We start from the raw sequence: 15,873 nt of genomic DNA on the forward strand, positions 1-15,873 counted from the left end.
TGTAAAAGCAAAAAATGTGTGCAAACCCATCCCAAAACTCACCCCTTTTGCCTTATTACCGCCATCATTCTGATCCTTGTTCGGGAGCGGGTGGAGGAGGTGGGGGGGGGAAGACAAAGGATGGGAGAAGACTGTTGTCGGCCGAAGCACCTGTCCTTGTGCTGCTAGAATTCCCCTTTGCCTCCCCCACTGGGGTTCTCTTTGTGCTTGCCGGTGCCACTGGGATGTCCGCCTCCGGACTTCCGTTGTTGTCTGAAGCGCCTGTCATTGTGCCACTGAGATTCCTCTTTGCTTCCCTTTGTGTGTGCTGGCCAGATGATTTTTGGGTCATGCAGAGGATCTGGGAGGGCGTTTTTGGTCTCCTAAGAGCCTCGGGGGGGGGAGAGCCTCTGTAGCCCAGGAAGGGTGAAAAACTAGGCCCACTGGAAGTTAGGAAATGGAGGAGGGGGCATGCGCACATGTGGGGGCGTTAAATTATGGGCATGCACGCAAACTTTCAGCAACCAAGGGAAAAAAAGATTCACCATCACTAGCCTAGAAAATGGGAGACCCCAAGTTTGAGTTTTGTCTTAGACACAAAGGCAACTGGCTTATCTTGGGCCAGTCACTTTGTTTTAGCTTTAAGAGGTAAGAGGTAAAGGCAATTCGAAAAACCTTGCTAAGAAAATTGTAGGAACGAGGAGTCACCAAGAGTGGAGAGAAAATGGGTTGGTAAAAACAATAATGAAATTAGCCTTATTGATTTAAGAATCACTCTACCAAAAAGAACCTTTACTTAGCTCCAAACAATCAGAACACATTTTGGCTTAGTTCACAGGTAAAACAGCCAGTACTATTGATAAATCGTGTTTTATGGTTTAGCATTATCTGTGTACCCAGCCAATTATAGATTTTTTTTAAAGCTGTCATGATAAAAATATATGTGATATTGATATAGAAGTAAAAGTGTCCTTAATTCATTAAACCTAGATCTCTATCAAGATATTTATAGCATTGTTTTCTCTGGAAGAAACTCAAGAAAGGTATAATTATAATTGGCTAATTAGTCTGGGAGCAACAATGGTGATTGGATACTCAACATGGGAGGTCAAAGATATTCAATCAGAATAGCCTGCTTATTAATGCAAATTACACCTTTGAAGAAAAAAGGTAAGGAGAATCTTATCATTCCTTTAGATTTATGATAGAAAACTTTTTAAGCTTTGTCATTGCAAGTATCTTCCAGATTTGGTTACTAGTTCACATGTCCTAATATGAAATTCTAGTTCAGTGATGGCAAACCTTTTTTTCCTTGGGTGTCGAAAGAGCATGTGCACATGCTATTGCGCATGAGCGAGTGCCCACACCCATAATTCAATGCCTGGGGAGGGCAAAAAACAGCTTACTCGGCCCCTCGGAGGCCCTTTGAAGGCTGAAAATGGCCTGTTTCCCAATTTCTGGTACACCCAATTGGCTTGTGTTTTGCTCTCCCAGGCTCCAAAGGCTTCCCTGGAGCCAGGGTAGGCTAGAAACACCTTTGCCCATCCCCTGGAGGCTCTCTGAAAGCCAAAAATGCCCTCCCAGAGCCTCTGTGCAAGCCAAAAATCAGTTGGCCAGCACTCACATGCACAGTGGAGTTGAGCTAGGGCAAGGACTCGTATACCAGCAGATATGGCTCCGTGTGCCACCTGTGGCACCTGTGCCATAGGTTCACCATCACTATTCTAGGTAGTCCTTTTGAAACAGAAGTTAGTAGCATATAGATTAGCAATGACCAAGAGCCAAGGTTGGAAAATTTGATTTAGATCTCCTGACTCATTTGTTGAGTTTGGAATTGCAATTCAAACTGTCAAAGTGAGTCAATTCAGTTTAAAGATTAAATATGATAAAGGTATGTTTTTATCAGGAATGTCATCTGATTCAACCTGACACACTCAACTAATTTGATTTAGAACTTCAATCTGAAAAGACAATTCAACTGTCTTTGAATTTTAGCCTTCCATAACACTAACAGAGTTATCTTTGCCTATAAAGTAGCATTAGGCTATTGATACGGTTTTTTTGCATTCCCTGGCAAAGGTACACTTTTTTCATTTATAAGGTCACTGGTATATTTATTGTCTCCCTACCAGAAGAATAAAAACATCATTTATTTACACTATGAGCAGATGGCCTTGGCTAAGGCACCTACTTGCTGAAAATATCGTACTTCTTGTATTTGCTTTTTGATAATCTTCTATTCCATTTGCACTCAAATAGGCAACAAAATTTCTTTCAAAAGTAAAGGAATAGAAACAGCTACTTCCTTCTAGCACAGTTTCCCCTCCTAAAGTACAACATCTATGGATCATTTTTTATAATGGTTTGAATATAAAGAAAGGAGAGTTCCAATCTGAAGCTATATTGGTCATTGGAAAATATCGTCAACTTTGTATACATATGAACACAATTATATCTCAGTGTTTGTTAAAATATTACCGCTTATAACAGGAAGTAACTCTCACACTTTTCTATATTTTTGTTCTTAACTGTTTATGCCCTAAGAATATTACAATTTTTTAAAAAAAACAATCATTGTTTATGGCAGCGTTTCCCAACGTTCCTGGCATTAGTTAGTTTGTTAGTTGGTTTGTTATAGTTTACTTTATTGTCATTGCACCTCATTTATTTATTTATTAGATTTGTATGCTGCCCCTTTCCGTAGACTCATACAATGAAATTAAATGCCATCTTCTGTGTACATTATACATAAAAAATAAAACAAAAAGACACATCCTTCGCATTCTATACAATTGAACTGAAAACCCCTGATATTGCATTAATATTGCATTATACAGTAGAATTCAATATACTGTATTTACAGTTCTGGGATTTTTAAAAAAATATTTATGTTTGGGTATAGAAACATAGAAACATAGAAGTCTGACGGCAGAAAAAGACCTCCTGGTCCATCTAGTCTGCCCTTATACTATTTTCTGTATTTTATCTTAGGATGGATATATGTTTATCCCAGGCATGTTTAAATTCAGTTACTGTGGATTTATCTACCACGTCTGCTGGAAGTTTGTTCCAAGGATCTATTACTCTTTCAGTAAAATAATATTTTCTCACATTACTTTTGATCTTTCCCCCAACTAACTTCAGATTGTGTCCCCTTGTTCTTGTGTTCACTTTCCTATTAAAAACACTTCCCTCCTGAACCTTATTTAACCCTTTAACATATTTAAATGTTTCGATCATGTCCCCCCTTTTCCTTCTGTCCTCCAGACTCGGGGCAGCTCACAACAGTAATAGAAAAACAATGTACAATACAAATCTAATAATTACAACTAAAATAATTAAAACTAAAACCCATAATTTAAAAAAACATGCACACAACATATCTCTGCTGATGTTGAGTATACATACCGCTGGTGGATATAAAAAGTATACATGCTTCCATTAAATGCTCAGGTTTTAAAAAATGTTAAAAAAACAATCAGTCCAAGATAAACCACTTTAGAATTTCCCCCTCCTTTAATATTATTATTATTATTATTATTATTATTATTATTATTATTATTATTATTACTACTACTACTACTACTACTACTACTACTATTATTATTATTTAGATTTATATGCCATCCAATCCCGTGGAACTCAGGGCAGCTTACACCAAGATAAAAAACAATAATTAAAATGCAACAATTTAAAATACTTTAAAACCCAAATAACCCACTGCAATCATACTATCAAACATCTCAATCAATCATATCTTGGCCAGAATAAGATGTCAATCTCAGGGTCCCCAGGCCTGCCGGCAAAGCCAGGTCTTCAGCCCCTTACAGAAAGCCAGTTGGGTGGGGGCTATACAGACCATGGGGGTAGTTGATTCCAAAGTGTATGCAGGAAGCAAAATCTCATGCAAGGATGCGCTCATACGCAAGATTTTGCCAATTTTTTGCTTCTGCGCTTGCGCATGTGCGGAAACAAAGAAATTGCCAAAAATTGCCAAAAATCGGCAAAAGTCTACGGAGAGGGGCGGCATACAAATCCAATAAATAATGATAATGATAATGATGATAATAATAATAATAATAATAATAATAATAATAATAAATCTCACACATGTGAGATTTTTCTTCTTGCTCATGCGCAGAAGCCGAATCTTGCTTGAATCACGCTTGAACGTGCCGGACACGCACACAGCCACGCCAGTCACTAGGAGCGCATTGATAGCACCGGCTGGGGAGCCCTTCACTGCACTCTATCATGAAGTTTCCTGTTTGCACTGGGTAGACTAGGTAGAAGCAACACGAGCTGGCCCCTTATGTTTTCCAGGACAGTCTGCAGACCAGATCCGACCAGGTCCAGCCTGAGGGTCTTGTGTTTGGCACCCCTGGTTTAAGGGCATGCATGCTTATGCAACCATGCTGCTTTTTTTAAAGTTTTATTTTCTCCCAGAAGATTTCAGTTTGTTTTTCAACTAAGTTATGCTTCTAAATTATAAATTTACAGATTACTATAATCTGGGAAAAAATTAATATAAGGTGAAAAAAATTCTGAAGTTACTTATCTTGGTGTGATTTACATCTCAAAACTCTGGAATTTTTACAGGGGTGTGTAGATGATGATATTTATATCATCGATGTGAGCTGCTTCTTAGGATCAAGATATAGGGCTGCAAATATTGAGATGGCCAGCAGATGGCAGGAGAGAAAGTTTATGAAACTCTTGGTTTCCATTTGTTGGTTTATACACCAAATAGGAAGGTTCTATACCAGTGATGGCGAACCTTATTTTCCTCAGGTGCCAAAAGAGAATGGGCGTGCGCTATCACGCATGCATGAGTGCTCACACCCATAATTCAATGCATACGGAGGGTGAAAACAGCTTCCCCCCGTCCCCCGGAGTCCCTCTGGAGTCCCGAAACACCTGTTTCCCACCTTCTGTTGAGCCCAGTAGGCTCGTGTTTTGCCCTCCCAGACTCCAAAGGCTTCTCTGGAGCCGGAGGATGGTAAAAATGCCCTCCCTCATCCCCCTAGAGGCTCTCTGGAAGCCAAAAATGCCCTCCCAGAGCCTCTTGTGTGAGCCAAAAATCAGCTGGCCAGCACACACATGCCCGCTGGAGCTGAGCTAGGGCAATGGCTTGCATGCCAGCAGATATGACTCCACGTGCCACCTGTGGCACCTGTGCCATAGGTTCGCCATCACTGTTCTATACCATGCTGAGTGTTACAGTTGAGATAGAGCTAACTTACTCAGGTGTGGATTATTTTTTCGTGATTACAATCTATAATGTGGATGGAACCATATTATATATGTTGGTGTGCCCAGCTATAGAATGAATTTGTGTGTGATCTTTTACTTTTTAAATAAAATTGTGAAGGCTAACTTTAGGCCATTCAAGTTTTGTATATTTCACACCCCAAAACAGCAGGAAAAATATATTACCAGTTTTCAGCCGCCCTGAGTCTGCGGAGAGGGGCAGCATACAAATCTAATAAATAAATTTATTATTATTATTATTATTATTATTATTATTATTATTATTATTATTTCAGCAGTCAATACCAAAAGGGTTTCTGAGAACCTCCGAAAGAGCAAACTACCATTTCTGTATCATGAGTTGTTCTGCACGATACTAACCAAAACTCAAATCGTACTATAATTTAGAACAATGTGCCATTTTATGCCACATCATCATGTCCTCAGTAAGCAGATGTAGAAATACCAGTGGACCATTAGTGAATGACTGCTATGCTACTAAAAGCCATTAACTCACCTGTTAAACTCACTGTATTGGCATTCTTTAAACGTTCCATACAGTCTTTTTCTTCTTGAATGATTTCCTGTTGCATTCTGCATTCTGGGTGAATACTTTTTACCTGTTGAATAAAAACAAAAGCCGAAACATTAGACTTTTTAGAAAGGACATCAATGCTAGTAGAACCAGCTTGGGGTGGGGGAGACAAACTAGGAAGCTGTTGTTTATATGAGTTAGAATAATTAATAATAATAATAATAATAATAATAATAATAATAATAATAATAAATAATGTATTAGATTTGTATGCCGCCCCACTGACTGAATTAATTCAGTTAGAACAATTAGTCAGTGGAACAACTTGCCTCTAGAAGTTGTAAATGTTACAATACTGAAAGTTTTAAAGAAGAGATGGGATAATCATTTGTTTCAAGAGGTGTAGCGTTTCCTGCGTGAGCAGAAGGTTGGACTAGAAGATCTTCCAACTCTGTTATTCTAGTTCTCCCATGTCTCTTTTTACAAAGATTATGAAAGGCAGTTCTGTATTATTAGATTCCCAGTATAGGTTGGGGTCACACTAGGCTAAAAAAATCTGATTGAATTCTGAATCTCCTTGTTATCATCTTCTGGCTGTTCAGTACTTTGCAGCAAATATGGTAGCTACACATGACAATCAAAATTAATGGTTTAACTATTAATGGTTTAAAGTGTCTAGCTCTGCCTCACACTCAATTTCAAGATCTACAAAAAAGCATCATTAGTAAGATATCTAGAATATGATTATCTATAGTAAGTTCACCTGAGAGCATAGAATTGTTTTAACCAGAAGATAAGGATAACAAAGTTATTAACTAGCTAAAGAGATTTATGCTCTGATTTCTTTCTGATGTAAGATACCAGAGCCTCAAAATTTACAGGTTATGTTAAATTCGATTAAGAAACGTTTTCTCTGCCAAAGTCTTCTGCAGCTTAGAAAAAGCATAAAAGTACTTCATCCATTGCACTAATTTATAAACATGGATTATTTTATGTTGGTTTAGTATGTATTATACAAAACAAGCCTTTACTGTTTGAAACTATTGTTTACAGTCCGTTTTACAGATCTAGCAAATTGTGACTTATTAAATTATGAAAATGTTCATTGGAATTGCTTATCTCAATTGATTTTCATAATTAAATTATGCCTATTATTATTATTATTAATAATAATAATAATAATTTATTTATTAGATTTGTATGCCACCCCTCTCCAAAGGCTCGGGGCAGCTCACAACAACAAAACAGTACAAATCCAATAATTAAAACAATTTAAAACCCTTAATATAAAAAACAATCATACATCTGATACAAACCATCTCATACAAAACAGAAACAGCCCAGGGGAATCAATTTCCCCATGCCTGATGACAGAGATGGGTTTTAAGGAGTTTACAAAAGGGTGGGGGCAATCCTAATCTCCGGGGGAGTTAATCTCCGGGGGAGTTGATTCCAAAGGGTCGGGCCGCCACAGAGAAGGCTCTTCCCCTGGGACCCGCCAGACGGCATTGTTTCATCAATGGGACCCGGAAAAGGCCAACTCTGTGGGACCTAACCGGTCACTGGGATTTGTGCGGCAGAAGGCGGTCCCGAAGATATTCTGGTCCGATGCCATGAAGGGCTATATAGGTCATAACCAACACTTTGAATTGTGACCGGAAACTGATCGGCAACCAATGCAGACTATGGAGTGTTGGTGTAACATGGGCATACCTGGGGAAGCCCATGATTGCTTTTGCAGCTGCATTCTACACGATCTGAAGTTTCAATTATAGTTTGGGAGCACTAGCTTGCAAATAGCCATTATTATTAAAAAGTTTTACATTCTATGTCAAACTGAAATATCTTCAAAATGTTTGGGAAACTAAAATGATTGGTTTTAGTTAGGCTTGGTCCAAGTTATCAACAGGACCATCTCAGAACCCCCAGAGTCAGCCTTCTCTAGGTCCCGTCAGCCAAACAATGCCGACTGATGGGCCCTAGGGGAAGGACCTTCTTTGTGGCTGCTCCAACCCTCTGGAACCAGCTCCTCCCCTTTGAAAATTTACACTGCCCCCACTTTCCTGGCCTTCCGAAAGGCTTTAAAAACTCACTTATGTTGGCAGGCCAGAGGCAGTTGAATTTTAACATTTGCTCCGGCTGTTAATTTTGAGATTGATTGGTGTATATGTATGGTTTTAAATGGGTTTTATATTAACTGGGTTTTTAGATTATTAATATTGGACTTTATATTTAAATTTGCTTTTATATTTTGTACCTTTATATGTTGTAAGCCACCCTGAGTCCTCGGAGAGAGGCGGCATACAAGTCCAATTAAATAAATACACAGATAGTCCTTGACTTGCAGCCACAACTAGGATAAATTCCCATTGTTAAGGAAGGTGGCTGTAACTTAAAGCTGGATTATACTAACTTTTTTTGCCATGGTTGTTAAGCAAATAACTGCAGTTTTCAATTGAATCATGCAGTCCTTAAGTAAAGTGGGCTTTCCCCATTGACTTTGCATGTCAAAAGCCAGCTGGGAAATTTTCAAATGTTGATCCCATCACCCCAGGATGCTGCTGCAAATAATTTGGTTGCCAAATGTCCCAAAATTGATCATGTGACGACGGGGATGCTTCCATGATTGTAAGTGTGAGGACTTATCATAAGACACCTCGGTGCAATTGTAACTTTGAACAATTGCTAATTGAGGATTATGTATAGCTATAGCAATATCAGCTTGATTTCTTAAATTTCAATTGGGAATTCATTAATTCTGAAATTAAAAAAAATATCTGCTTCTAAAAGGAAGCCCCAGAGGAACTATGTCCAATAAAACATGACTTATATACGACTGACATTTGATTTTTTTAGTTAAAAGCCAGTCTCTGAATTGACATGGTTGGCTTCGCATATCATTCTGAAGAACATACCGTACTACCATTATATAGTCAAGATTAAACAAACCAAATAATGACACGGTTGTGCAAACCCATGCATTGTGATTTATTCAATAGTTTGATTAAACATATCCTGTCTTTCACCAAGTGCAAATTTCAGCACCTAAATTTTTGCATAGCTGGATCAAGAGACGCCACTTTGTTGTACGTTGCCGATTCCTAAATTGGAAAATAAAACATCAGATGACAATCAGAGCCCCACAGTTATTTTGAAGTGTCAACCAAAATGTCTCACAGCTTTACATAAAGCTGTGTGTGTGTGTGTGTGTTTGTATGTGAGTGTGTGTGTTTAGGACACATAAAAATGGGCAAAGCACTGGTTATGTGGGCTCAGCCATCAATCTGACCTCTTTAAAATCCCCCTCTGCAGACACCCATATTATAACCATTATAGCCTCATCTGGAATACTAAATAAGCACCCTCTTCCTTCTGGGAAATTGTTTCTTTGAAGGCACAGCTTTGGTGAAAGTCAATCTGGTGTACAGGTTAAAGCACCAAGACAGAAATTGGAAACCGGGAGCTCTAGTCCCACCTTTGGGCACAAAGTCATCTGGGTGGCCCTGGGCCAGCCATTCTCTCTCGGCTCTGGGAAGAAAGCAATGGCAAGCAACTTTCAAAAACATTGCCAAGAAGACTGAAGGGACTTGTGTAGGGAGTACTTAGGAATCAACACTGATTTACAGGCCTAAAAAATAAATAAGAAACAGCAGAGGGACAAATACTGAATTATACCACACATCAGGACAATGTTTTGGCTGCTGCAATTTAAGCCTAGAATGTGATAGAATGCGGTAGAATGAGGTCAGTACACAACAAAATATCTAGAACTGTAGTTTCTAGTCAAGTATGAGAGACACCCAAGTATTTTCTCACTTCCTATCTTTGTCTCAAGTTTGAAAGGATTAAATGCTGCTCTGTAATTATTACTGCAGAGTACAGCAGTTGCAAGCAAGTAGCCAAAGCAACTTCTACTTACAATAACTGAAAAACGTGAGAGGGGTAACTTTTGCAATGTTTTTTTATCTTTCTCCCCATGCCACTGAAGCTCTTCTCAATTCTAGCATTAAACCACAGTAAAGCCTGGCTTTTCAATGCTTTAGATATGTGCTGTAGTTCAAATGAGACATGGCAAGACTGGCAAGACCAATCTTCATAAGCCTTCCACAACTCTGATACCTCAGATTCTCATAATTTCTACACTGTTCTTTGTTCTTTGTGTGGAAGTCAAGGCTTAATCTCTGATAAGTAGGAAGTCCATCTGTATAATCACAGGGAGTATTACTAAATTGTAAATCCCACATTAAGGAGAGGAAAGGATAAGGAAGTTTGAAATCTCTTTTAATGTAAAAATTATCTTAGTCTAAATCAGAGCTACTGTAAAAACCTAGATGAACACTAGATGACAACAAAGAACCAGACTTTACTCATTGTTGGCCCAATCAAAGAACTTTATTACTTCAAACTATAACACCTTGCCAAAACTTTGGGGGTTTTAACCTTTCTGTTCAAAACTTGAACCAAATAATTCCATATTCAAAAACTTGCACTTATACATAGTTTAACCTAAGTTATCAAATTATTCTGTTTCCTAGGTCCAAGCAACACATAAGCTAACAAAATAGTCTTTTGTAACAACCCAATCGGCTACAAAAACTTTACTGCCAAATAAGTGAAATTTAGCATATTATCTAAATACTTCAGGATTTCCAATTGACTGATTAAGGATGTTACACCTACAAAACCAGTCGTTAATTTCTACACAGTTGTCCTTCAGCATAAAAACCTTTTCCTTAGAAAAATTAAAATATAGAATTCTGTAAACCGCAAAGACAACTATCAATCAGATAAACTTTAAAGCTGATTTTTTTTTAAAAAAAATGCTAAGATTAAAAAAAACCAGAAGCTTGTTAAAAATAATTAGATGTATACAGAAGAATGTTGTAGGGGTGGAAACACTGGTGTTAGCTTAAGAAATGATCCAACTTACGGTAATTTTGGATTTGCTATAGCAGTGATGGTGAACCTTTTTTCCCTCGGGTGCCAAAAGCAAGCGTGCACGTGCTATTGCATGCACATGCATGCTCACACCCATAATTCAATGCACCCCAAGCCCAGGTGCATGTGTGCATGTCCCCTGCTCCCTCATTTTCCGACTTCTGATGGACCCCATAGACTCCTGGAGCCTGAGGAGGGTGAAAATGACCTCTCCCCACTGGAGGCCCTCCGGAGGCAGAAAACACTCTCCCAGAGCCTCTGCGCCAGCCAAAAATCAGCTGACTTGCATGCACATGTGCACTGGAGCTGAGCTAGGGTAACAGCTCACGTGCCAGCACATATGGCTCCATGTGCCACTTGTGGCATGCATGCCATAGGTTCACCATCATAGTGCTATAGCAATGCAAACTGCAAAAGATAGAGGTTTCTTTTTGCAAAAGTGAAACTTTCTGTTTTTTAACAATCTTTTTCCTCATTTCTCTGTTGAAACTTCAGGTACTTTAGAAAATCATTTCAGAGCAATGTTGGCTTTCTAAGAAGAATAAATTTTGTCTACTTCTCCCTCTTCAATAAAAGAGGAGCAACTGTGAATTGCCCAATTTGCTTGCAGTCTATTTTTTTTTCTGTTTTCGCTTTGTTTGGACTGAAAAATGAAAAGATTTTGTTTACTCCAGTGGGATGGAACAATTTTTCATTTTTATTACTGAATAAAATCCAGAGATGTTCTGGATTTATTGGTCTTTTATTAAGATGACTAAGCTCTAAAACTTCAGTTAACCTTATTTTGGGTGGTACTTCACACATATAACCATTAAAAAAGTACACCTCTTACATACCCACGTAACACAACTACAACACAACTACTGTATTCGTTTGTTAAATAATCATCATCAACTTGTCCACAGAGCTCAGACACATCTCAGTAAACTGTTTCAAACACCAAATTATCAATTTACAGAGGTTAACAACAATTGTACCAATTTATCAAATACCTATCAAGTAGCTCTTTGCTTGAATGTGAAAACATGTCTAAGCACCATATACTTAGATAACTGAAAACATACAAAAATTAGATTTACCACAAAATCTCATGAAGCAATTGTAGTATGAAATTGAATTACATTTGCATCATTTTCATTCTTTTTGTAAAAAAAATCCTTTTTGAAAAATGCTGCAAAATTTGTTTATTTGTTTGTTTTTGTTTGTGGTGCAATAGCATTTCAGTGCATACCTATCAGATTATTTAACCATGCCTGGGCTATATTAAAAAGCTAAGCCGTTTTGAGTCTGGTTGATGGTTGGATGGGAAAAAGTCTGGAAGTTAGGGGAAGTTAAAAAAATAATCTTGGAAGTTCAAGAAGAGAATAGTAAGCCACTGCATACTGCAACCAATAAAGCTAGAAGGACCTTTCTATGAAGTCATCAAGTCAAGTCTGACTCAAAAGAGTCAAACTTTAGCTTTAGCTTTATAGAATGTTAGTAAGCAAAACTTAATGGAATTTATGTATCATACACTACACAAATAAGGGAATACACAACAGCCAAAATGTTTGTATAAAATTTAATGATAAACATTGATGTAATGTAATTTTTCTAAGGCCACTTCATAATCTCTCTAAATTTATGACAATTAATATCATAGAATGAGGATATCGTGATACAAACCAACTGGCAGGAAAGACTATTTCCTTGCAATTAGAAAACTATACCAAGAAAAAAATTTCATTGTTGTTTCTGCTTTCAGAAACAACACAGGGGGGGACACAGGACATAAAACAGGACTACCCAAAGACATTTGACTGTGGCTTCATAATTCTCAAAATCTTGATAGAGAGGTTGAAGCTGAGCCCCCAAAATTTGATAAGCTTCTTCCTTCTTCTAATAAATTATTATAAAAGTTGTTAATTATTTGAGATGTCTTCACTCTGGCTAATGGCAGGAATGAACCTTGTATTTTTTCCATATATAAGATTAGGTCAATGAATCCTAATACTTCATTCTGTTGCAGGTCCAAACTCCACTTAAGCCTACTTTGGTTAATTAAACTAGGTAACGAACAATGGAAAAAGAGAATCCAATTGATTTATCCAGAAAACACACATCTTTTTTCTCTAGCGTAGTCTTCTTTTCCTTGATATTTTGCATCTTTTAAAATGCTTCAGCCCTGTTTTAAAATTCATTAGTGCTTACAACTTCATACCACAAATGCACCAAAATGTACACATACACACAAAAAAAGTCAAGTTGACCATTAAAGTGGATAGAATTATGCCTTATAGTACAGAATTTTAACTTCAACCATAAAAGAAAGAACAGTTGTGAAAAACTCCACCCTCTTGCCTTTCTTTCCTGTTATATTTCTGAGCTCAAAACATTTGTGGCTTTAAATGATCCAGAAAGCTGGTGCATGTGTGGGATTTAAAACTCCTTGAAATAGGGCATCCTGTTGTTTATAGCAATTTCACTAGCATCAATTAAAACTGAATCAGCTTTTTTTAAGGGAGTTACAGTAGATACTGCATCTGCTGAAATCTCAAGGCACCTTAAAACAAATACTTTACTAAATTCATTTTTAGTCCAATTCCCCATAAGACATTCAAACTTAGCTGACTTTTAATGCTGTGCTGAGATTTAAGAGTAGCCCATTAGTATAACCGAACCCTCAAACCAGGACTCTGCAAATGGGCCTGGGCATCACCCCCAGCCTGAAATAAAAGTGAATAATGGGAATTGTAATCCAGCGCAGCCCGAAGAGGCTCCTTTGCTCCTTAAAAAACCCCAACAGGATAGAAGAATAAACAACAATTCTAAAAAGTGAGAACTATTAGCGTTAATAACAGGAACTATTGTGTGTGTGCTTAGTATCACATACTAAGCAGATGCGATTGGAGAGGTGGGAATTAATTCATACCCACATTAAGGGGGGTGACCCAAGCCGCAGAATCAGCCCCAGAAACGGAGGACAAAATAGGAGCCAACGCGTTTTCTTCCCCCTGCCCCCATATAGGCTTCCTTGCAAAAGAAGAACAGAAGGCAAGACCCGGGGCGCCCCTCTCCATCCCTGAGGCACTGCTGAAAGGGTCTCGGATTAGAACCCAACGCTCCCTTTTCCTTCAGAAGCCGCAGGAAAGGAGCTCTGCACACGCCCCGGAGCTCAGGATTCCTACTCACCGGCCCCAGTGTCCACCAGCAGGTCGAGAAGAGCAGCAGCAGCGAGAGCTGCATCCCGTCCCAGCTTTTCGGGACTCTCGGCGACCTTCCTTAGCGCGGGCAGCCTCCCGCAGCCAGGGCATGCGGTGGTCGGGCCGGCGCTGCCCCTCTGCAGCCGCGCGCTTTTGCCACGGGGCTCAATTCCCCCTCCCCGCGTGAAGTCTTCGGCTGGACGGACCAAGAGCCGCGTCGCCTCGCCCACCCGTCCGCCCACTCTGGGTCCGCCGCACTCCCGCCGCGTGTTGTTGCGCGCTCTCCGGACTCCACCTCTCCCCCTCCTCTCCGGGTCCTCCTTTGGGAGTTGCGACTTAATTGCTCCGCGAGTTACTTGTCTCCCCGACCCACCCGCCGCCAAAGGTGGGCGGGAGGGACCGGGGTGCAAAGGCAACCGTTCCCACCCAGTCCATTAGAAGGACGTTAAGTTCTGTAGCAGTCCAGGATGCCCTGAGTAGGGACGGGGAAAGCCGTATTCCAGCGCTTGGGGTGAGATAATGGCGCGTTATCTCTCTTTCAGTAACTTCGTCTGGATTTAAAGAACTAAAGAGCAGGAGCTGCGTTGAATGAGGGAAGGGGGAATTTTTTACTTTTTGTTTTAAAAATACCCCAAAGTCAATAGTTTGAAAATTATAACTGGATGAAGAAGACCTGCCATAAGATTGTACTATCCATGAGTGTGCAAGTTTTGGGTATTCTCCAGAGCCATTAAAAGATAGAGGATCAAGGAGAAAAGGCCAAAATGTAGGCCAGAGGCTAGAGAGAGTGGAATGGACACTATGGTCAGTGATGGGCTCCTACGGGTATGGTCAGGTATGCAGAACCTGTAGAAAAAAAATTGATTCCCCCCCCCTTTTTCCCCTTCTGGGCTCTGTGTATGTCTTTCCTATCGCAGTAAATGAGATTGTGTAACTTCAGAAGAGCTCTCTCTCTCTGTGTGTACATACACATAGTTTTATAATGTTTAGATAATGTACAGTATATTTTTATGTGCCTGTGTGTAATATGTATGTACACATATGGAAAATATATATACAGAATTAAATAGTATATTTTGGATGTTCAGTAATAGTAAATAGATAGGGAAATTGTATCTCTTTGAGGAGAGGCCAGGTACCCTAACCCAAACCAAGGTCAAGTTGGACACTTTTAAGCCAGTCACATGATCTTTAAGCCCCTGCACATGGTCAAGCCACTTCCACCTGGTTACAGGACTGGCAAGCCACACCCATAAAATAAGCCACTCCCACAGCATGGTAGTAAAAATTTTTGCAGCCCTTCATTGACTATGGTGGACTGTCATCTTCACTTTCCAAGGGCAACTTGGAGGTCATCTCAACGTTGGAGTTTATCTGTTGTCCAAATGCTTGAGAAATGGAATAACCTCCCTCCTGTTCACATGTCTGAACAAGGCATCTCTGATGCTAACAAATAGTTGACACCTCTCCCCAGTATTTTATAGAGCTTTGATACAGAAAAACATTTCCAAAATGCAGTGGCCAATGGCTCAAATATGAGCGCTTTGAACATTTGAAATGAAGTTAGATGACCAAAATAATCCAAACGTTGACCACTGGGAACAAAAAATAAACCAACCATACACCAAAACCTGTATAAATATGGGGGGGGGGGGAAGCCAACATTTTAATTTATAAGCAATTCATTCCAGTGAAATACTAACTGATCTGGAAAATTTGTTATTGATTATTTTGCTATTTAATAAAGACATGATTGTCTTCAGCTATTCATCCTACAATATCGCAGGCATTGCTTATGGATTCCCTCTAGATGTGTAGCATTGTGACCCAAGCAATTCTCAATCATCTCCCAAGACATCTATTGATGGCAGATGAGAAAGGAGAGTTGCTTTTAATGTGCACAACTGATTCATACTAAAAAAAAAAAAGATGCAACTCATGAAAGATATATCCAAAATAAATATGGCACATATTATTATTATTATTGAT

The 15,873-nt window shown here is 39.1% G+C and overlaps 1 protein-coding gene across 1 annotated transcript in view; it reads right to left on the reverse strand.

Annotated features, from left to right (window-relative positions):
* The window catches only part of VIPR2 (vasoactive intestinal peptide receptor 2), an 83,430-nt gene extending 69,301 nt beyond the window's left edge, over positions 1-14,129 (reverse strand). The window contains exons 1-2 of the mRNA XM_070726272.1: positions 13,874-14,129; positions 5,747-5,849 (exon numbers count right to left, since the gene is read on the reverse strand). Of these exons, the coding sequence (XP_070582373.1) occupies positions 5,747-5,849; positions 13,874-13,927 (157 nt within the window). The 5' untranslated portion in view covers positions 13,928-14,129. The remainder of the gene's footprint in view (positions 1-5,746; positions 5,850-13,873) is intronic.
* Between the last annotated feature and the right edge of the window lie 1,744 nt (positions 14,130-15,873).

Source organism: Erythrolamprus reginae, chromosome Z, assembly GCF_031021105.1.
Source record: "Erythrolamprus reginae isolate rEryReg1 chromosome Z, rEryReg1.hap1, whole genome shotgun sequence".
NCBI classification, from domain to species: Eukaryota; Metazoa; Chordata; class Lepidosauria; order Squamata; family Dipsadidae; genus Erythrolamprus; species Erythrolamprus reginae.